Genomic DNA, 24294 nt, shown 5'->3' on the forward strand with positions numbered 1-24294 from the left:
ATCAATAGACCAGAATGTTTTGTTCTTTAAATAGACATGCCTTTGGCCTTCACAGAAGCGTCTTAATACTTTTAAAATTTTTACTACCATAAAGGTGTAATTGTTACTCAGTTATATCAGTAGGTGACGTAGAACTCAGAGTGCAGGGGTTACATATGCCTATCTAGCAGAGAGGCATCCGCTGGAGCGAGCCCATACCCTTGGGATTTGGGACTCAGAGTTTATATCCTGTCACTGTATCCAGGACATAGAGATATTCAGAGCTGGTGCCAGGCCTTATTCTAACTAACAATTGAGGAAAGGAGGGTCCGATGACAGAAGCTTAGTGGCTCCATGGAGTGCTCGTTTTCACAATGTAAAATGTCAATTCAGCCTGATTCTCTTGTGCCTGCAGGTGAGGCCTGTTCTTCTGTCCGAATCGTAGTGCAAACCTTGTACGTCACAGAAACTTATTTTTCTCCTTTCTTCCTAGGAACATCCAAATACCAGGGGTTTCCTCTTTTCTTCCTTTTCCAGGGTAGTAAAAGATGCACCTGAGTTGCTCTGAGAAAGCTAGTCTGCTACGCAGACAGGGCCTGGTCTCAGAAATAAGCATCCACTGACTTAGGCTATCTTTCTCATTCATCTATGGTTTCCCACGCAGCTAGATCGTCTTCAGCACCAATGCATTGTTAGCTTACATGATCAGGTAAAGAGTAGCTCGCTTGCTTTCCTTCTGCACAGTGGCGGCGAGGCAAAGTGAATGGGCCAGGGCTTGTGGTGTTTCGCCCTAACAAGCGCTTGAGCTTGCGAGGCACTGTGTAGTTCTACCGTGGCCTTCTACTGCTGCCAGTTTATTTCAGGTGACATCTTCTCTTGACATTATCCTGTTGGTAATCCTTATAGTGAAAGCAGAGAATGGCCGAGCTGATAATCTTAGCAGGTAGATTGAACACCCCTTTGGGCATGAAATTAAAGTTTGCTTATTTAGTGGATACTGTGTGACCTTTGGTGTTCCCTTTTTAGCATTTCTGCAATGAGGGAGACAAATATTCCAAATGGTTCACTAAAATGCATTTTACATTCCCTATATATCCTTAAGTGCACAGGGTCCTGAATACCTACCATGATACTGGTGATCCCATGTAGACCTAATTCACCCGTCTTGGCAACACTGTTTCATTTTCCTGTAGAAAAAGGATAAATAAATACATATAGGAGATCTATAGGAATACATGACTGAAAGCGCACAGAACAAACATAGTCATCCCCCTAAAAGAAGTGTGCAGAAGGATCACTAATCTCAAGTGTTCATCACAACAACCATATCACCCGAGTCTTGTTTTCTATTTGTTTCCTATTGAAACCTGGTCCAGCTCCAAGAGTGCATGTTTCACCAAAAAGGCCTTACTCCACAAGTCTCCATTCTAATTGGTTACGAAAAAGCACACTATATCCATCAATGCACACACATGTTCACATTCCTCCTTAAATAACCAACATTCATTAGCAAGCACTTTTTCAGTTCTTCTCCAAATGTGTAGCAAAAATCAGGAGTTCCCTTTCACAGGAACTCTACTGAGCCCAAACCTCATTCATCTCAAGAAAAACTTGAGACATGCCTGTTGAGGGAAATACCTAAGTAAGACTGAAAACCATATAGAGTACAGCTATTAACCATGTTTTAAAAAACAACGTAAGTCTACACAAATTCAAAGTTTAAATGTGTAAGGTATACTACTAGGTTCATTAGGTCGAGCCAACCAGACAGCACCTCGAACTGGTTGTGAAAGACATTGTGGGCTTACCAAGAACATACAGGGGGCTTGGAGCCCACTCATTGCTTATCATTGGTTGGCTGTCTCTCGCTGTCATTTGCGTGCTTCATATTATTGTCCCAGATTGTCCATCTTGTGTTTGCCCCACTCATAAAGCATAACCTGAAAAGCAATATTTTGATTGGCTGGCTTCTATGCTTCCACTGCTTGCTTTTCAAGCACTACTTTTTTCTTTTTGGTTAAGCACTCCACAAAAGTACATGTGTTTTCCAGCTGTCTTCCTCATGTACTTCTCTCTTCCTGCACTCCACTTTGCTCAACGTTACTCTTGTGCATCTCCACACCACCCCTACATGTTGTGCTGGCTCTCGTGTCTCCTCTGTTGCTTTCTAGTTTGTGCGTTTCTACCCCAATTACTTTTTATCTCGCATATTGTTTCTTCTCTCTAGTTTTACCCTCTGTGTTGCTTCCACCTCGCACCCTCCCTGTCGCTTCACCCACCAAGATCCTCCTTCTTTTTCAGCATTGCTTCTGCTTTCCTCTCCCCACATTGCTCCCTCTGACGTTTATCCTCTGTGTTGCTCCCCGCGCTTAAAACATATTTTCCCAAATCTTTTTCTTTTTATTTGCTGATCCAATACCAAACGGCAAATAAAAATGAAAAAAAAAGCAATAGCATCTCTTTTCTAGGCAATCACGTTGTGATGTACAACCCTTCCAAATGACATGGGCAGGCATGTCGTAGACTCTTTTTTTGATTTAGCTATGCTGTACTTAGTTGGGCATGCTGTACAGCAGGACTAAAATCCATTGAGCAAAAGCTAATAGTTCTCAAAGGCCAGAACTGTTGGCTTTGCCACTGCTTGTTTACAGGGTTTAACCTCGGAAAGGATCCCATAAAAATGTACATACCTTCTTTGGTTTTGAGCGCCTAATTTTAGAATGTACTGCTCTGATGCCAAGAGGCTCACACATCCACAAATAAGGTTTAAATCGGGCTTCAGTTCGCATAGGCATGCATGTAGCGCACACAGTGGTTCAGCTTGTCTGTCCTCACCTGCTCTGTTTTTCTACGTCTCTGCTGTGAGGATTGCACATCTCCGGCACTGAAGTCAGCACAAATTGACAATGTTTAATATTTAATTACAACAGATTTTCCTATTGTGTTGAACCTGAAAGATGCCCTTGGCGTGCGTAGGATGCAAGCCCCAAGTGCCACAGAGTTGTATTTAACAGCAAAGCCCCCGGCATGTTAGTACAATACCCCGCCGCACCACAGGGACCTTTGTTAACCGTTAAAGTTTCCACATCTTTAGACAGACCACTTCATTAACTGGATTTGTCTTCTGGTTTGCTGTTGTATGTAAAACACATAGGCAGCATCCTCATGTATTATACATTCCTCACTTTGGGTTTATGTTTTTCTTTGTCTTTGGCACCATGGCAGCTGTTTTCAGTTTGTATGTTTTTTTAAACTCTGACTCTTTAAGAGAAGTGCCCCCCCTTTCTTTCCGAAATGAAGGATGACCACCAGATGACCCCGCCCTAAGGTGCATTAGTATTAGTTCTGCTGTCTAAGCTTCCTATTAACAACACAAACGCATTGCGGGATTCTGAGTCTTGGGGTCCATTTCAGTTGATGCGGATGGAAGAACCAGATTACATTGTCTTGTACAATGAATTCCCAGGACTCATATTATAGTCCTGTGTAAATGGTAATTTAGGCAGATTAGCTGCATGTACATAAAAACGCTTACTTTACTTCAAATCTGAAATCAGATGTTTTAGGCTGCTGTTCACGCATCCACTCTGCACGTGTTGGTTTTACAGATGTCGTCGAGCTCCTCACAATTTGTGTGGCTTGCCAATTAATTTATGGTCTTTGCAGTACAGTGCCCTAACATTTCGCCTTGTGACACTTTGAGACACTTCCTGATGTGAGGTGCTTCACTCTTAAACTGTATATTTTATTTAAATATATTATCCTAAGATGAATTAGGGCCCTCGACATCTTCTCAGCCCTCTGACTTCACTCCAGTCATTAACTTCCCTCCCCCTGATAATATTCCTATTGTAAATCAGACCCTTAAAATGTGGGATGAAATTGGCAAAATTGTTGGTTGCATGGTGTGTTTTTAATGGTACTATTTTGGTGGAAGGTTACAACATATACATCTTGTGGAGTTTGTTTTGGCAATAAGGCGTCATCATTTTAGTCCTATTGAGATGCATTGTACTGAATGCCTGGCTTTGCAGGCTTATAAACATACAATAACTATTTTTAGCAGCACTATAGATTATTTATTGGTAGCACCATTCTAATTTTAGGAATTGTGAGTTCTAAGGTGGTTTTATCATGTAAAAAATGTTGATCCTTTCATGATTTTTTTCATGGGAATTACAGTTAGTTCTCCAGAAGCTAAAATGAGGCCACCTTTTCTACAAATAGCTTCCTCATCTATGCGAGATACGTCTTTTTTGATTACATTATCAAACATAATATTACATATAGTCTGGTTAATTTAAACTAACATCTCTAACTTCTTACTGTTGCACTAAGTTCACTTCAATTCTTTTGATCACATCTTCTCAGTATACAGTATGATATGCTGTCTGTGCTTTTCTATTGAGTGTCACACACTTGGATTTAGGTGGCATTAGCACTGTTGGATAGTAACCCATTGCATGTAGATTTGGTGTTTCAAAAAGGGCCCAAGCCTAAGAAGATCTTACATAATTTGCAGTTTGCGAGATATCGTTCTGTATTTACGAGGGTGCTCATTAGGCCTTCCATCTTTTTCTCCCAATCTGCTTGGTAGGCCGTCAGTGGCCACCATATGACTTCAGATCTGGTAATAGGTTGCAGATGCACATATCTCAATTCTTTAATTGCAGGTGGACATATCTTTACTCCATGTGCTTGTGTCAGGAATCGGGTCTTTGCACCGCAAAATGGCCACTCTGCGCTTCAGCGGCAGCAGGACCATGGTAGTGTTGGGGTATTCATTTTACAAAGCCCAGTAGGGCAATTGTAGGAGCCATCGCTACCTGGTAACAATTCATTTGCTGCCAGGAGTCAAATATCTTAGGACACAGCCAGGCTAGGTGGAAAAAGCTTGCATGGGCAGTTTTACATCTGAGGCGGTTGTAACATAGCGAAGGGTCTATTTTGTGTTGTTTAGCGAGTGTATGAAGTGCATTAATTTGTGTTGGTAACTTAGAGAGATCAGTTTGGTTTGTGTGCAACAGAATATCCACATTTCTTTGTTTATTTGTACACTGATAGCTGTTTCGCAGGTCAGTCTGCTGTGATCAGTTTTCTCTTTTCTAATCTCTCTCATCAAAGAGTATAGTTTGGTCACCCATCGTCTGAAATCTGCAGAGCCTATTTCTTGAAATGTGGGCTTAAACTCGAGTGGCTCGTAGGGAAAGTCTATACTCACTTTGCGCAGTCCATACTGCAGTCAGAAATCTGTAAATATTGCTAGTGTGGTGGTGGTCCAATCAGATTTATATTGGTTGAGTGCAAGAAACTTCCCTTCCCTTATAATAATCTCCCATTCGGGTGAGCATTACCCTGTGCAGGGATTCCATCCCCACTTGCTTATTAGTCAAGGGGAATCAGCAGGGAGCCGATTAGTGCAAGTCCTACTTCATTTCACATATTCTTGAATGCCAGAAACCAGTTGTTACGGTAAGTAGCTCAGTGTGCGGACTGCAAGGGAGCGTGGCAGGCAATGAAAACCCATCTGTTTGCTTGCCCTCAGGTATAAGGTGTGGGAAAACTGTAGTCCAGTGGCACCAGAAAATCACAGTTTGACCTGCTGCTGCCAGGCAGAATAGGTCTAAATCAGGTACATCAAATCCCCCTTTCAAATGGTAGCATAGTGTGTCCAGCTAATCCGCAGTTGTTTGCCCCCCATAATAACCTGATAACATGTGGCTCTAGGGAGTGAGAGCACTATGTATTTAATCCAATAAATCTGTTGGAAAACAGGTATAGAAATTGAGGTATTATCAGGGAGCCAAGGAGACCGTGACCATAATCAGGAATCTAAGGAGAGTTTGAGAGTAATCTAGGTATTTAAGTTGCAAGTTGTTTTGTTCTTTGCTGAGCTGTAATTTAACCTAAAGACGGGTTCCTTGCCTCTGTGCAGCATATCCTCAACATACTTAACAGTATCACTGCACCAGGGTATTGGGAAGTCCAGACTAAGTTTATGTATATTCACAGACAGGGGAAAGATCTCAGAATCATCCAAATTAATGGAGACTCCTAGGTATCCACCAAACCAACCCACACCATGAATAAATGAGGTGAGATTCTCACTCGGAAGCTGAACACCTGTTAAATGTCACCTGCATGCATAAAGATCGAAATACATCCCAATATAAGCTTCTTTTAATATGTTTCTCTCTTAACCGTCACACCAGTGGCTCTGCTGCCAGACTGAAGAGCATGGGTAAGAGGGGGACACCCCTCACTGGTAGCTTTGCCAATCTGAATAGTGTCTGCGGTTAACCCGCATCTTGCAAAGGGGTTATAATGTAATAAGGCTACCAGCTTCAACACGCATGACCCGATTTCTAGCCTAGGTAAGGCAGTTAGCAAAAAATACCATGGTAAGGAGTCAAAGGCCTTTTTTAGCAGAAAGACTTTAGTCACCTCTAACTCAGGTTTAATTGAATTGGTGCAGGCCGCCAAAGATTGTACGCGGATTTGTGGGTGTGAACCTTCCCAGAACAAACCCTGATTGTTCCAGAAGGACCAAATCTTTCATCAGGGTTGCTGGCTGACCTGTTTTCACTTAGGTCAGGATTTTATTATCTATATTTGAGAAAAACAGAGTGATAGGATTGACATGTCTGTGCCTGGTTTTTGAAGAATGATATGATCTCATTGAGTGTCTGTGTGTGCGCCTCATTCAATAGTTAAGACGATGAGGAGCTGGAATCCTGCCATCCCTCTCTGTCCCTGGTGAGAAAGCAATCCGACATGCTGAGTGAATATATACTTATTTTAGCACCGAGTTCTCATGAACAACTAGAATGCTAATGTTTTATATTCATGACAGTCAAACACCCATAAACCACAGCCATGTTCCAGGAATAAAAATGGTGGAATTTAAAGTCTTTTCTATGGAGCAACCTGAAGCAAATTAGCCTTGACAGGTTAATGCAGGTTTTAAACCAGGTGTTAAAAATGTGTTCATAAGTTAGGGTTTCTATTAGATTATGGCATGGTTATTTTTAAGAACTTTATTTTAAAACTGAACATCAAGATCGAAGTGGGACAAGAAGGTATTTATATACAGTGAAAGAGGAGGGACCGTGTGCGATACAAGTGGAAAAAGTGAGGAGCCCTAACACCAGTGTTTTGACAGTTTAAGAGTTGTAAATGTAAATTTTGATTGAGAATGGGTACTTTAAATGTTTCATTTTATGCCAATATGTTGCCTTTGTTCTACCACAGAATTGTGCAATCAATGCCAGCATACCTTATCACATAGAAATGATACAGCTCTTAAACTCGCCGTCAGCTGGCCACTTCATGTTTAGCTGTGAAGGAGATGGCGGTGTCACTATGTCCGTAAAAGACCGAATATGTAATCCTTTTTTTTCCCAAAGTGGAGAGAAAACAGAACATGTGTGAGTTTGGCTCTTGAAGATGACGTAATAGCAAAACACTTGTCAATGATAAAATACAGCATGGTTAAGTTGGTAGTACGGGTGCATGATTACTGGATTTTTGAGTTTTAAATGCAGGTCTCTATAATAAATGTTTACTTTAACAATGTGAAGAAATATATAAATAATGCAGTTATTTGTTATCATGAATATCTAGCACAAGTCTGGTCCTCAGAAGATTTGTTGGACACCCACTTTAATAGACATTTTATAAATATTTAGGACCAGATTATCTCCATCATGAAATGTACTAATTATGTGCAGATATGCTTGCGTGAACTTTTCTGGACCTGTTTACTGAAGTTTTGACATTGGGGCTGATTTATCATCTTGGGGTCAAGCTAGCCTTAATCTAGAACCTGGCTAGAACTTCACATTCCTGTTTTGGAGACCCATTGTGCTCCTCAACGCAGACTAAACAATCTATTCCTGTTTGAATTAATATATTTCGACTGCTTTGTTAGCATCCCTGAAGTTTAATTGGATCCATTGGCCACAGTGGGCTAGGAGGCATCATTTTAACACACCTGCCACGCCTGTATAACATTAATTACTAAATTATTGAAACTTTTATGCAAACGTCTGGATGTATGCCTTTGGATGCGATTTGTCAAGGAGTTCTGTCGGGCGGAAAGTATCAAATTTAAGAAGTATCTCTAACTTACATAAAACACTGCTGCCTGTCTTGAATCTCAGGCCCTGCATCGAGTATCGCTCTTTGGTGGCCATAACTTTATCATTCATTGACTTGCTGACACTTTTTGCCCAATCCTATGCCATTGCTGGGCTTCAGTGAATTTCAGAAACGAGCTGCAAATGTTATCTATGGGCTCAGAGCAAATATCAATCCAACTCTGTCTAGCTTAATTGGTTTTCAGGAAAAATACACATCCATGGCATGATCCTCCATATGTCCTCCAGGGTCCTCTGGGGCTGCAGGCCGTATCAGCTTTGAGTTCTACCTTGTAGTGCACCCAGATTAAAGTGGGTTAAGACAGGAGGTAAAGTTCAGAGATTGATGTGGAGTGGCTTCCCCTGTCGACTCAGAAATTAGTAATACAACTTGGCTTTTTTGGAATCCAAGCTTTTCCATACCAGGCACAAGCTTGTCTAATTTGTCATGAAACTCTTTCTATAAACAGCCTATGGTCTTGTTGGACCAGTGCTTTCTGAAGTGGCTAATCTTTACGTGCACAAATTAAAATAAAATACATGGACCCCACTCTCCATGTGGCCTCAAAGTTCATCTCAGTGTTAACCGTACGTAGGTTGAAACACATTGGCTAGATCACACCCCTGAACCATAAAAATAATACCCTTTATGGTTAATTGTAATTGTAGTTATATAGAGCTTACTACCCCGACAACACATTGAAACATTTTTCAGCAAATAGCATAGTACTCTAGAACCCAAAGGTGGATTATTGATGATTTAGTAGTGGAAAATATAATTTGTTATTTGGAGTGATGGGAGTGGTAGACATGCGAGTCTGTTACTTGAATTAATAGGATAAAGGACAGATAGAGGAGGAAAGAGTTTAGAAAGGATTATTTAGGAATTCCTAGTAGTAAAAGAGGTTTGGGAGGAGTCAGACAGTCTGTTAGTTGGATGAATGGAATAAAGGTTGGATAGAGGGGGAAAGAGTTTGGAAAGGGTTATTTGGGAGTTCATAGTAGTAAAGAGGTTTAGGATGAGTGAGGGAGTGGAGGTTTGGTATATTTTGGAAGAGGAATCGGATCTGGTGGTGGGTTGGTGAGGTTTAGGGAGATTAGCTATTTTGTGGTGGTGGGTTTATTTGGTTTCCCTGCAGTGAATGGAAAATATGTAAATATTTAGCTACATAACCACACACAAGAGGTATATTTACATAGAGATTTTACCACGATATGTTTGAACAGGTTTACTGAGCATGAAACTGGTTAAGAAGTCTTGGCTCAAACATTCTCATGCCACTTTATATTCTATATGTAAATGCCACTACACCTTGTGATCCTAGGCACGGTGGACCATGCTGTAGATAATATTTTCAAGTTATTTGACTATTTTTTCCTGAGGCACGTTTCATTTCTAATACAAGAAGGGGTACCACAATGCAAAACTTTACTTGAATTCCACACGTTTGGTACTACATCTGTCCACCCTCATCTCATAGATTACCACTTACATGTGTGCTATGCAAGCGTGTGAGTTGATACTGTTGTGGTGCACTTGGGGATGTGAGTCACCCGAGGACACTGTGGGACCATACATACATACTTCTCTTATTTGTAGAGATGGTAACAGTACATTTTAATGAGTCTAGATTTGTCAGTTCTTACAGGGTGGCCTAGACCGAGGTATTTGATCACACATCTGATGCTTGCCTGGTTTCACATTCAGGACAGCGCCTTCAGCTGGCTACGTTGGCATGTTGTGGTTAATGGTACATGCATCTGAATTAGATTTAAGGGCCCGATTGAAAGTTTGGCGGAGGGGGTTACTCTGTCACAAATGTGACGATAGCCCGTCTGCCGTACTATGATCCCATAATAGCCCATGGAGATGGTGATATGGCGGACGGGATATCCGTCAAGTTTGCGATGGAGTAACCCATCTGCCAAACTCTAAATCAGGCCCCAAGCCTTCTCCATTTAACCACATTGTATGCACCCCCAGCATCTGCCAGTAGGAAGTTGGAGTCCTGGCGGGGCTGAGCTAGTCTTTCACCTGTACTAATCTGATAAAAATGAATAGAATAACAAAACCAATCTCTTGATTGACTTTGTGGTAACTGCTTTATACTTGTTACTGTGATTAACAATACTATGTTGTTTACACTATTTATTACATGACTCAGTGGCATTGCTTTGTTCTCCAGTACCATCACTACTGCAGCGAAATGCTTCTAAAATGTTTCCATATCTGCTATGTAAAGTACATAGTACACCAGTAGATAAATAACATAATTACCCCACTTGATATTGCTTGCCGCTGGCAGTTCTCACACACGGGTATAGCTCGTCTTACCAGCATCTTTGTGTGATGCAGCTCAGGAAACTGATTCCAGACATGCCTCGGCCATTTATTTTTCTAGATTACTAATAAAAGTAGTAAAATTAGATATAACCGAGCGTGAAACGCCTCTCAACATGGAGCTGATAGTGTAATTGTGATTTCCTAAGATCAGGTTAATGCGTCCTATAAAATGGCCGCTGGTATTGAAATTGAGGCAATTTGTCCAAAGCAAGCAGAACAAGAATGCAAAGCGTGTTTTACATGCACTAGATGTAAATTTGCACGCTGGTGGTTCATAAAAATGTTTTAGTTGTTTGCTCTACCAACTAACACCAGAAATAAAAGGATCTTAATGCAGTCTTTTTCCTGCAGGAATAGATAATCTCTATGAGAGGGCGCTGCACATACGCAAACTCCTTCTGACTGTTCCCAGGTCTGTCCTGATAGTGATGAGATATCTCTTCGCCTTTCTCAACCAGTAAGTAGCTCTAGGAAAATGTTACATCAGTAGTGTTTTCTGTTGTCTGCATGTTGTTGATGTGTTCATTGCTGTGTTGTTTTGGAACAAAGCTGGCAGTGTGGTGTCAACAAAACAGGATGTGCGGTTCTCCTTTGACCCCTACATTCTATGAACATACAAACTGAAACCCAAAATAATGGCCAGTTGTGTGGTGAAGGTGTTAGCCAAGGAAAACATTACAGTGGTTGGCTAACACCATCACCAATGCGATGGCTAACCATGAGCATTTGGTTTCATGACAAGACAGTCAATCAATAACCATAATGAAGGACCTGGCAAGACTGTGCAGTATTGCTTAGATCCCCAAGGACACTGAGCTTAGAGTTTTGAAAGTGAAGGGATCCCCGCCTTCCCAGACTGACCTGCACTATATACAGCTATGTAGTGTATGATGTTGCTAATGAGACTTTCTCTTGTAAAGGCATACCGTATGCTCGTGTGCGAATGAAATGCATTTGTAAGTGTGTTGTGAAGAGAACAGTATGAAAATACTTTTGTCACAAAGGTTTGAGATGTAGTCATGTCTGTTAGCAATGCTGTTCTCTCCAATAGCAGTGTCGAAAAAATTAATTGTGTTCCATTTCCTGAGCTGAACTGTAACTCAACTACTGCTTGCTTGTTGGTCAAATCTAAGCCATAATTGGATGTACATTAGGACTTTGTAAAGCAATCTGTTCTTTTCTCCACATGTCAGTGCAATAGACAAAGGGATCATTCTCAAACTCGACCTACTGCTTATAATCCTACCAACAGCATTTGCCAACCATTGTGTGGAACTTACTAAAGCCCTCATTATGTTCCATCTAGCCTATTGTAACACCCTATTACCAAGCTACAAAATGAGGCAGCCACAATGTGCTTGCACTACATAAAACCTCACTTCATCATACCCTCTCTGGAGGCTCTCTACAGGTTTCTACTTGAAACCAGGATCATACTCAAGCTCCTCTGCACTGTCGACAAATCCTTCTGGTGCAAAGTCTCAAACTGCTTCCATAAATTATTCCTATGATACTTTCCAATAAGAACCTCAATTATCAGCAGCAAACTTGATTTAAAAAAGCATCTTCTTGTAGTTAAAAAATGAAGGCAGGTCACTGGGAGTAGAGAGCCCAAGACGATGGAATGCCCTCAACCACTCTTTGAGAGCTGAACCCAAATAACACATTTTAGGACTCCCCTGAAAACTAAAAAAAATGAACTCCCTTATTAATTTATCTTTTGGGCATCTTGGGGCTCTGACATCAGAAATGAATGATGGTTACCCACCCTTTCTGACTGGAAGTGTTCTCCCCTTACATCATGTTGCTCATCTGATATATAGTGTTTATTTTACCTTCCTGCACTCTGAAGTAACCGCAAGATTCATGCAGTACATTACAAATCCCATTCATGAATGATTAAAGTAAGAAGTGGAGGAAGATTGGGAGGGCCTGGTTAGTGCCTGTGCAAAATGACAGCTCCCTGTTAAGCTCCGGCAAGCCTGTCACACCATTTTCAGAATGATCCCGATCCTGTGTGCTCCTGCAACATGGTTTTAGTGGCATAAGTGCACCAATACTGGGACCCCCGCTGCCTTTACAACAAGAAAGAACCGTTCGCTAACAGGCTTTCTGAATCCCTCAGCGGAAGGCAAGATGGTGCCTCCTTGACTGCCAAATTTCTTTCTCCAGACCAAGTGCACAGCCTCCGACACAACGATTTGGCTCACAGAGTGATCCTGTCCGGTAGTACAACAACAGGCTACCCAGCTACAACTATTCTCACACAGCAGCATGTAATTCCTACCTGAACACGGTAAGACTGCCAGTCAGCGAGCCCGCGCGTCGCAATTCTGACCCATCCAAATGCCAAGTCCCTAAAATACAGCACACCTTTGACTTTCAAAGTGCACCTGATCACCAGCACAACAGGGGGGCTGCGCACAGCGATTGGGTGCCTTCCATTTATGGACGACTGATCCCCCTCCACCCAAATGTTACATCTTCTGGATTAGCAGCCTTGCTACCGCACCTACTGCATTACCCCGGATATGCCTGGAAACTTGCTTCTTCTTCGCTACCACGGCTAATGCCATCCACACAGTGCAAGCGCTCTCACTCAGTTATATACGGCGGCTCTCATTCACATCTGTTCAGTTGGTCACTGGCCACTTTGAACCCTATACACTGTTGGAAGCATGCTCTCATGATCATAAAAACCTTCTGGTAGTACCCTGTATGAAACAAGCAACACAATACAAGTGGATCACCCCGATCCTCTCCAGTTTGGGCTCTAAAAGTTTCTTCACTTTGTCCTTCCATTGTTTCACACTAAGTGGCGTCTATCGCTAGCACACTTCAAGGCACTGTTTCATGATCTATGTGTACTCATAGGCTGGCCCAACCTGTTGTTAATCCTCCCAGCGCAGCTACCACACATATACACTCTAGAGTCCGAATTTCTCCTGCAACCTTCATAGATGGATCACGCACAGCAACAAAGAATCTGTAATAGTGATATACTTTACAGACACATCTCAACTGGTGCTGATCCCATCAAAGCTCAGTATTATAACCCACATTACCCTTGGGCTTAATTTACCTCATAAGCAATTTTTGATTTCCAGACTTCATAGCTTAGCAGTATCTCAAGCGCCCCTGCCCACCCTTGATGCTGCAGTTCTACAGACCTTTCATACGATCTTCAAAATTAACATCAACATGACTGACCAGAAATAGCTCAAACCAACCAAAGAAAAAGACTCAAAAACTAGCATAAAAAGGTCCAAACATGATGCTTTGTCCCTTGACTCAACTGTCAAGAGAAAACAGGATCAACAATCCATGCTAGACATTATCGTTAAAAAGCTAAATGATCCACAACATTGCTCAAAGCACAAAAACCAACACTGACCTGCTCCGAACAGAAGTGGCGGCAATCAGGAAGGCTTTTAAAGACCTTCATTTGAGAGTCTGCAATGGTGAAAGTCGAATTAGCATGGCAGAAGATCAATTATCTGCACAATCTAAACCTCTCCTCAAGAATGATAACTCCGTCTCTGCCTTGAAATGAGAGCTTACTGAACTGGAAGACCACAAGAGGAGAGGGAACCTCTGAATCTTTGGCCTCTGGAGAGAACAGAAGACAAAGCTTCATCTCTGATCACATTTCTTGAAACATGGATTCCAGTGACCCTCAGCATATTATTCCCTAAAGGCTCTGAGACTGAACGTGCTCACAGAGTACCCTCCTTTAAACACAAGAACACAGCCTCCCCACGAGCTCTGTTCTTTCACCTGTTACGCTATCAACACACCAAACTTATCCTATCCTTCTTGAGGAAATACAGATCAATAATTTGGCAGGGCACTAGGATCAACATCTCCCAGGATTATGCCAGAGATACTGTTCTAAAAAGGAAAGGATTCTTGACTCTAAAAAAAAAAAATGACCTTGAATAACAGATCAATACAATGTTCCTTTATTGGGCCTGCTAAAGTTAGCAGTAAAACTCACATTTTTTCAGAACCGAACGAACTGCAAGTCTTTCTAGACAATACCTATAAATCTCAGATGAAGGACTTTCAGTCTGGACATGGCCGATTCTGTTACTGTTCACTGCTATTGCCACTTAGTCTAATGTGTCACTACGTGACAATGCACAAATGTCACGAGAGCCCTACGTTCATACAAGAAGTTTGTTCACAAGTTTGGCCTTTCTGCTTTTGGTCTTCTAATAATTATCTTTTTCATACCAACTGTTTAAAATGCCATCTCTTCTAAGATTTGATGATAATGCATGTGGTCTATAATGGTTAGCCTCTTGCTTTTTTGCTTCAATAAGTAATGTTAGTTATTTGTCTTAGAATTGTCTAATCAATGTTCCTTTGAGAACTGGTGGAAATGTCTTATAGTAACCAGGATCATATTTTCATTCTAACTAATGTTACTGTTTTAATTGTTTGATGGTGCACCTGGCGTATGCCCTTGGGCCTTACTTTATCCTTCTGTATTGGTTGTTGCTTTTTTGCTAGAGACACACACACTCTCCTGTATCCCACACCTCGTCCTCCCAGACACCTTCCTCATTTAAGGATCATGAACCCCCATATGGACTGTAGAACTCCCCCATTTTTCACTTTTACCTTCACTTTCTACTCCCACCCCGATTCTTGTGAAGTTTCCAACATTTTATTGACCACTATACTCTATCTTTCCTTCCACACCATTCACAATCTCACGTCTAATGGCTGATCAGAACTCTTCAATAATCAAAGTGATGTCCCTCAATGCCAAAGGTCTCAACCACCCCGTGAAACAAAAACAATTCTATGCCTACTGTCACTCTCTGAGGGGGATCTTGCGTTTTCACAAGAGACCAAAACTGGCTACAAAGAAGCCCTCTCCTTCCGCATGGGATGGGTGGCTGACATCACATGCTCCTCTGTGATTTGTAAAAGGAATGGAGTCATCACTCTAATTTCAAAAACATCAGGCTTTTCCATGATCTCATCCGAACCAGGCAATGAGGGCCGCTGGCTAATTACATGACCACAGAATGCCTCCTCAGTAATCTATTCAGTGAATGTTTATGCTCCCACCTCTGACAATACGAAATTCGGGGGCAAATTATCTGCTAAAATAGTCTTTTATCCCAGGATGCATGGGCCATCCTTGGCGATGACTTCAACTTACCTATGGACCCTCTCCTGGACAGATAATCTGCCTTTAGGTATAGAACTCGTAAATCCCTAAAAACACTTAATGCTCTTTGCTGTACGCACTGACTTTCTGTCCCCACCCCTCTGAAAAACAAAATCTGGCACATGAATTTTGAAAGACTCCAAAGATATCTCCCATATCCACAAAGAAATCTCACAGTTTATTCTCAACAATAAACACTCTGTAACCTCCCCCATTACTATCTGGGACTCCCTGAAATGTTTCCATAGGGGCCAATTCATAACCCAGAAGTCACCCAAAAACAGACTATCAAATCATCACTAGACCGTCTGATGAAAGAAATCAAAGACAAAGAAAACCAATTTCGAGGAACTAATGACAGGGACATCTTAACAACAATAAAATGGCTTAAATAAGAATACAAGTCAATATTCAGCAAACATGCTTACCTATGTGTCCACGCCCAAAAGGGCTAAAAGCTCATCTACTTGAATAAAGCCAGGAAGTCCCTCACGGCTTACCTTAAATTTAAATGCAATTCCACTCTTATTCAGTAAATTAAAGACAATCAAATCAAAATACAGATGCAATCCTTAAAGTTTTCTAATCCTCCTACTCAAAGTTATATACTCCAACTACCAATACCCCTTTTAATGAATGTCTTAATTTTCTCAAGTCTCTCCCACTTAAACAGATTGAGGAACAAGATTGTATAGCATTTTCCAACCCAATCTCTAAATGTGAGATCTTGCAATCAATTAAAAGCATTCCTTAGGGCAAAGACCCAGGCCCCACTGGCTTTGCGATTGATTTCTTTAAAGCCTTCGCCTCTTCAATTATGGACACTTTAGAATCTACTCTCTCCCATTTTGCCTCCTCGGGTTCAGTATTGAGGACAGCTTCAGAAGCAACCATTGTAGTCATACCTAAAGAGGGAAAAGACCACTCCGATATTAAAAACTTTAGACCCATCTCCCTTATTAATGTGGAAGCAAAAATATGTGCTAAAATCCTCGCCAATCATCTTGCTTCCCCCGATCCCAAAGTTGGTTTCCTCAACACAATCTGGCTTCATCAAAGGCGACTTAGCTAGTGACAACATTTGCCTTTTCTCCCATATTATATAGAAAGCTTCAAACTCACTTTTCCTCCCTGCGGCCACCATTGCTCTCAAGGCAGAAAAGGCTTTTGATAAAGTATTATGGCCTTACCTCAAAGCCGTCCTCTCAAGACGTAACCAGGGAGATGAATTTGTCATGACGACCATGGCCCTGTACTCAGAGCCCACAGCTAAAATTAGGATAATTGGAGCTCTATCTCAGTCATTTTCCCTCCAACAAGGGATACGTCAAGGTTGCCCCCTATCCCCTCTCTTGTTTCTACTTGTTTCTACATTGATCCTCTTCTAATGATAAAAAAATCAAAGAGCATCCAAGGTATTTCGTTTAATGATATCCCGTACAAAACGCCAGCTTACGCGGATGATATCCTGATATTTACCACCTCTCCAGACCTTGCAATAAAAACTATTCTAGATATTATTTAAGAATTTTCATACTTATCGGGCTATACACTCAACAGGGATAAGATGTAGATTTATCCCTCTGAACATAAAAGGTCACCCTTCGGTAAGCAGGTCATCAAACTTCCAATGGAAAACAATATCAAATACCTTGGATTCTGGTTTTCCAGGGACCTTGCTGAATCTGTCTTCATTAACTAAACTAAAAGCCTAAATAAGATTAATGACCTACTTAACACGTGGTCTCCCAAACATATCTCTTGGTGGGATAGTCTCAAAACCATCAAGATTATGATCTCACACCCAGTAATCTTCTTAACCAGTATGCTCCCTCTCCGATTGTCAACCAAAATTTTCCTAAAAATAGATAAAGCAGTATCCTCCTTTCTCTGGGAAAGCAAAAAAAACAAAGTCAGCCTCAAAAAGCTGAGGTCTCCTGTCAAAGCTGGAGGCTGCAACTTCCCGACTGGTCCATTTAACAAACAGCTTACTTGGTCACTGAGGGGGGCAGCTGGTTTATTTCGGATGACACAAGAAAACATGAACAGGTGCCTATAGATGCCTCAATCTCCCCCCCCCCACTCACTAATTGCCATTCTGACAATGTCATACCATCCCTACACTCAGTCCCAAAAGATCCTGAAAAACATCATACAGGCCATACTATCCCTAGCCTCTGTATTAAATGCCAGAATGCGTTCCTCCCTTCTTATTTCCATTTGGAACAATAAGAAGCTATGGATTCCCAACCCTCCAACAATTGGTCCAATATGGGCAGCAAAGGGAATCTCTACTATTGCGAGCTGTATGATCAAGCTGAACCGCTTATGTTTGCCGCCTTAACACACAAACATGGACTCCTGAACATTGACTTTGACTTTTCAAGTCTCAAGTTCAAGATATAAAAATTTGGTCAGCATCACCACTCTCCCATTCTACACAAACTACATATGTTTCTTTTGCAGGGCCACACAGTATCAACATTATTTGTGTTATTTACGTCATCAAAAACACCACGACACCCACCACTGAAAGAGAAATGGGCTTCTTATTTTACTTCAGTAAACCTCCCCTCCCACCCACTGAGGAATCTTGGTTGCAAATAGGCTCAAACCTATTGAAATACAAGCTAATTCCTTCTCTTACGCAAACCAAGATCTTTGCAGCACACCTACTATATTGGACCCCCACAAAGCTGTCTCGCCTCAAACTAACAAATTCGAACTCCTGCTGGTCTTGTGCCTCCTCCCCAGATGAGAAGACCACATGTTCTTCTCTTGCCCCCACCAACACTCCTATTGAAGGGATATTGCCTCACAACTCCAGAAAATGTGTAATACCTCCACACCATTGTCATACCATTAGAGCTTTCCGAACAGGACATCCACCTACTTGACTTGTTACTCACTATTGCAATTAAAGTAATCCTACTCAACTGGAAATCTACTAATAGTGTCACCTTCCATATGTGGGGGGCCTGGGTAACCTATTTAAAAAGCACATATATAAACGTATCTGACAACAAAAGGGGCCCCACATCTTCCCAGCTTGACCTCCTATGCTGCAGGTCTCCTATTTAGTGGGAAATCATCCACTAGAATTCTTCGTCCTATTATTATCTCTCCTGCCTTCTTTTGTCTCCAAATAATTGCAACTGAACTTCTGTTCTCTTACCTCCCAATGGTACAACATGACTCACACTTTCCCTGTCACCTCCCACCACCCTCTCTCTTTCCCCTTCTCTTATCCCCTACACAGACTATTATCTTGTTGGCCTAAAACATAGATGCCACTCACCCTTTGATCTCGATGACAAGCAATCTGATGATAATAATAATGATTCCATATGTGTTATTGATCACCTCGGTGATATCCTTTGCTTATCTCAAAGGGTCCCTCCAGTTATCGCCTCTATCCGTTGCACACATACATCCCTATGTTACTACTGCCTGTAAACTAATGGTTATGTTATTGTATAAGCAACATAAGTATACCTATGTCTCATGATACGTTCCCCTCCAATCCTAATTGTTTGTATCCTTCCTTTCTGTATCACTTGTCAGAAAATCTAATAAAAACTTATTGAACAAAAACAATGTAGCAGAGGGTCGTTGTGAAGATTTAGAGCACCAGAAAAAACACAATATAATTTTCTTTGTAGTAAATATAATTTCACTTATAACTGTGGCCACTCCTGACCATTAACAGAGATCACGAATTTAGCCAGCACTTCCATGCAGAAGAAACACAGCTATATTTCTGTCCATCCAAACAACTTCAAAATTGCCTCCAGCAAAATCAAAGACTCAAAAGTCGAAAAAGATCTATTTATAACACAAAACCCAACGCCCAGAGAGAGGTTTGGTGCATCTTAATATTGTGAGCATGCACTGATATTTTACTAAGCTCATAAAATGCCCAGATTTATTGTGCAAGCTCTTTTAAGACAGAGGTTTTTCTGTTTCCTGTCTCCTTGTTTTCAGATACACCCAAGATAGACAGTATTTTTCCTGCAACTCATATTACTTACTCTCCTCTTGCTTGGAACCTCTGTATCGAATTTGGATTGTCCCTCTGCTTCCAAGAATTCATAACACCAGTCACTTGTCCTTGTTGTATCCAACTGCAGACTAAAAAGACAATCTAGTCATTCATACCATTCTCAGCTACAGATGTACTGTTGCACGCATTGTCTGTTGTCTTTCTCCATTCCAGTCAATACTTCATTATTCACTTTTTTACATCGCTACATTTACAGGGAGTGCAGAATTATTAGGCAAGTTGTATTTTTGAGGATTAATTTTATTATTGAACAACAACCATGTTCTCAATGAACCCAAAAAACTCATTAATATCAAAGCTGAAGATTTTTGGAAGTAGTTTTCAGTTTGTTTTTAGTTTTAGCTATGTTAGGGGGATATCTGTGTGTGCAGGTGACTATTACTGTGCATAATTATTAGGCAACTTAACAAAAAAAAATATATACCCATTTCAATTATTTATTATTACCAGTGAAACCAATATAACATCTCAACATTCACAAATATACATTTCTGACATTCAAAAACAAAACAAAAACAAATCAGTGACCAATATAGCCACCTTTCTTTGCAAGGACACTCAAAAGCCTGCCATCCATGGATTCTGTCAGTGTTTTGATCTGTTCACCATCAACATTGCGTGCAGCAGCAACCACAGCCTCCCAGACACTGTTCAGAGAGGTGTACTGTTTTCCCTCCTTGTAAATCTCACATTTGATGATGGACCACAGGTTCTCAATGGGGTTCAGATCAGGTGAACAAGGAGGCCCTGTCATTAGATTTCCTTCTTTTATACCCTTTCTTGCCAGCCACGCTGTGGAGTACTTGGACTCGTGTGATGGAGCATTGTCCTGCATGAAAATCATGTTTTTCTTGAAGGATGCAGACTTCTTCCTGTACCACTGCTTGAAGAAGGTGTCTTCCAGGAACTGGCAGTAGGACTGGGAGTTGAGCTTGACTCCATCCTCAACCCGAAAAGGCCCCACAAGCTCATCTTTGATGATACCAGCCCAAACCAGTACTCCACCTCCACCTTGCTGGCGTCTGAGTCGGACTGGAGCTCTCTGCCCTTTACCAATCCAGCCACGGGCCCATCCATCTGGCCCATCGAGACTCACTCTAATTTCATCAGTCCATAAAACCTTAGAAAAATCAGTCTTGAGATATTTCTTGGCCCAGTCTTGACGTTTCAGCTTGTGTGTCTTGTTCAGTGGTGGTCGTCTTTCAGCCTTTCTTACCTTGGCCATGTCTCTGAGTATTGCACACCTTGTGCTTTTGGGCACTCCAGTGATGTTGCAGCTCTGAAATATGGCCAAACTGGTGGCAAGTGGCATCGTGGCAGCTGCACACTTGACTTTTCTCAGTTCATGGGCAGTTATTTTGCGCCTTGGTTTTTCCACACGCTTCTTGCGACCCTGTTGACTATTTTGAATGAAACGCTTGATTGTTCGATGATCACGCTTCAGAAGCTTTGCAATTTTAAGAGTGCTGCATCCCTCTGCAAGATATCTCACTATTTTTGACTTTTCTGAGCCTGTCAAGTCCTTCTTTTGACCCATTTTGCCAAAGGAAAGGAAGTTGCCTAATAATTATGCACACCTGATATGGGGTGTTGATGTCATTAGGCCACACCCCTTCTCATTACAGAGATGCACATCACCTAATATGCTTAATTGGTAGTAGGCTTTCGAGCCTATACAGCTTGGAGTAAGACAACATGCATAAAGAGGATGATGTGGTCAAAATACTCATTTGCCTAATAATTCTGCACTCCCTGTATATTTCAACATTCCTGCAACCAGTAAGTGGCTGCGTATTTAAAATTTTTCCCATTTAATGTCCTATGTGGTTTGTCTAAAGTAATCAGTTCCTCGACCCTGCATTTCTCTTGAGCCTAACTCGCCTCTCCTTATTGACATGACCTGTCTCTCCTTATTAACATGCTCAAGGTCTTAATTCTACCCGAATTGGTGCCCTCCGGAATGCTTGTTTTCCAGATTTAGATCTTCCTCTTTGCTCGTCCTAAAACTGTGACACACACTTCCACTTTTTCTCTGTCTTGTTCCTCCACTTAGGGTATTCAAAGCCTGTTTGAAATATCAGTCTACGACTATAATATTTCCATCGACCATTTGTAAAGTAGTATAAAAGAAATATAAATCTGTGCAGTATTTGTGGCAAGTGAATTTCCTTCTGGCTCAGTGTGTGCGGGGAGGTTGATGAGCCTCCCTTCTTCTCTGGCAAAAGGGTTAGTGCTTCCACAAAGTAAGCTGCCGTGAACACTACTACTAGGTGACTCCAGTTTAGAATAAACAGTCTTATCTTGTGATGGGGAGCCACTATCATTGTAACTCCTTGGAAGATATTGACTAGTCAATAGACTATTAAAATCCGATTTTCTTATGTTGCAGGCCGAGCTGGTTTACAAAATTCCACAAATCACTAATGCCTTGGCACAGGGTATATGAGGATCCTACTCCACTCCAAATAGTGACTACTACCAAACTATGAGATGGGGTCCAGTTTCTCGCCTGCATTGGGGCCCATGGCACAACTTTCTATGCCACTGTACTAACGTCATGATAAGGGTTGATGAACAGCCCTTAATATTTGTATGCAATAGAACTACATTCCGCATTAATATTGTAATAGTATCTGTCTATGATAAAATCGATATGTATTCTCTATTGAAACACAGTTATTTCACCCTAGACATATTATCTTACACCAAACGTTGTCATTCTTTATGTCCACTTCATCAAAACCAGTGCAGAAGCTGCCATTTCGCCCTGTAATAATTTCTAGTTTCTTGGAGTGTGAGCTAAATATTTTATATTCATTTATGGTACATTTTGTGATGTGGATTTATTCGAGTTTGTAGTGCAAACAATCACCTAGAGGGTATCCTGGTCCTGCACTTGTGCGAGTCAAGCCTTGCGTTGGTGGTGGGGGGGGGGGGTAGGGGGGACGGGGGGCTATTTCAAAAGCCAGGCCTTCAGCTTCTTGTGGAATTCAAGAACTTAACAGAACACTCTGATGTGTGGTGGCAGGTCGTTCCAGGCATTATGGAGGATGTAGAAGAAGGCCCGACCACCTGATCTAGTCATGCGTATACGTGGGATGTGTTCAAAAAGTAGAACAGCCAAGCGAAGGTGTCTGGATGATGTGTGGAAGGAGATATGCCTATGGAAGTAGGCCATACCGGTATTGTGTAGTGCTTTGAAGGTGTATGGGAGGAGTTTGAACTGTGCTTGTTTGTGTATTGGGAGCCAGCGAAACTCGTGAGGTGTGGTGCGATAGGTTAAGTGTGATTCTTACAGCCGAGTTCTAGATGGTTTGTAGTAATTTGGTAAGTTGTTTTCTGATCCCGGGTAGAGGGTGTTCTAGTAGTCCAAATCGCTAGTGATGGGGACTGGAGTGATCATTTTGTATGTGCTGGACGACAGCTATTTGAAGATTTTCTTCAGCATTTTCAGGGTGACCAAGCATGAGCTCAGGGTTGGACTGTGACACAAAATAGGCGCAAGTACCAAAATAAAATTGGCCGCCATTAGTGAACTAGAAAGCTAAAAAAAAAAAATGTAGCCTGTGTTTGCAAATTGGGCAGTTTTGAACTGGAAAGTCACACTGTAGAAGTGTTTTGCAAGGTATGGAAGATTGCATGGATTCAAGCTTGCTGCAGGCAGTGTTTGTTTGAATAACAGGGAAATCAACAGTAAAAACAAGCCCAGCAGACCATAAAACAGGCCCACAAACGGCTAAAAACCTGGCCCATACATTGAACTTTCAGAACAGTACAATGGGCACTGTCTGAAACCCTGTAGGCTAGTCCTGTAGAAGAGAAAGAATGTGAAACAAGCCTCGAAAATACTCCAATAGGTCCAGGTAAATAATCAAATTGAAACCTCATTGCAAAAGGCATCACTTACCTTAATGAACTAGTCACCGCATGTAGTGCCTTTAGGTAAAAGTCCACTGATGATATATTTCTTGTAGAGCTAGAGGGGCATAGACTTTGGCTATGCCAGACCACATGTTGGTGCGCTGCTACTTACTTGTGCCCCTATTTATCTCATTTGTGCTCCGGCTTGACTCCACCTGCTTTGCATCTCTTTCTACCGGAATTTCCCCAAGTGTAGCAATTTAGGGCCAGATTTATCATAGGATTGTGTTGCCATTACCTCATGCCAGGTGACCCAAGGACAACACAATACTAAAGTCAGATGTACCAAGCAACGCAAAGCCACCTTGAGTGGCCCTGCGTTGCTTGGTAGATCCGGAGTAACACAAGGCAGCGCAGGTCACTGCCTTGCGATACTCTGCACCAGGAAGACGTTTATTGGAGCGTGGGTATTCCCATGCATCCAGCTATGGGTTTTGGTGCATTCCCAGATATACCAAGACAGGTAACCCTGGGAATGCGTCAAAATGGTACACCTTCCCAGGGAAGATGAACAAGGAGAAATATCTTTACTTCTTCTCTTTGTTTCCTGTTTCTAAGTGTGCTGCACTCAGGCGTACACTTAGAAAGAGGAAAACGCATCAGAAGATTGTTTTTGGGCATGAAATTGTCTCTTCCAGTACAAAAACAATCCTGCCTGCAACAC

General features: G+C 41.6%; 1 protein-coding gene across 1 annotated transcript in view; it reads left to right on the plus strand.

Moving 5' to 3' along the window:
• The window catches only part of SRGAP1 (SLIT-ROBO Rho GTPase activating protein 1), a 413075-nt gene that overhangs the window by 349851 nt on the left and 38930 nt on the right, over positions 1-24294 (plus strand). Inside the window, exon 16 of the mRNA XM_069229120.1 lies at positions 10813-10918. Within this exon, the coding sequence (XP_069085221.1) occupies positions 10813-10918 (106 nt within the window). The remainder of the gene's footprint in view (positions 1-10812; positions 10919-24294) is intronic.

The sequence above is a fragment of the Pleurodeles waltl genome, chromosome 4_1 (assembly GCF_031143425.1).
Source record: "Pleurodeles waltl isolate 20211129_DDA chromosome 4_1, aPleWal1.hap1.20221129, whole genome shotgun sequence".
NCBI lineage: Eukaryota > Metazoa > Chordata > Amphibia > Caudata > Salamandridae > Pleurodeles > Pleurodeles waltl.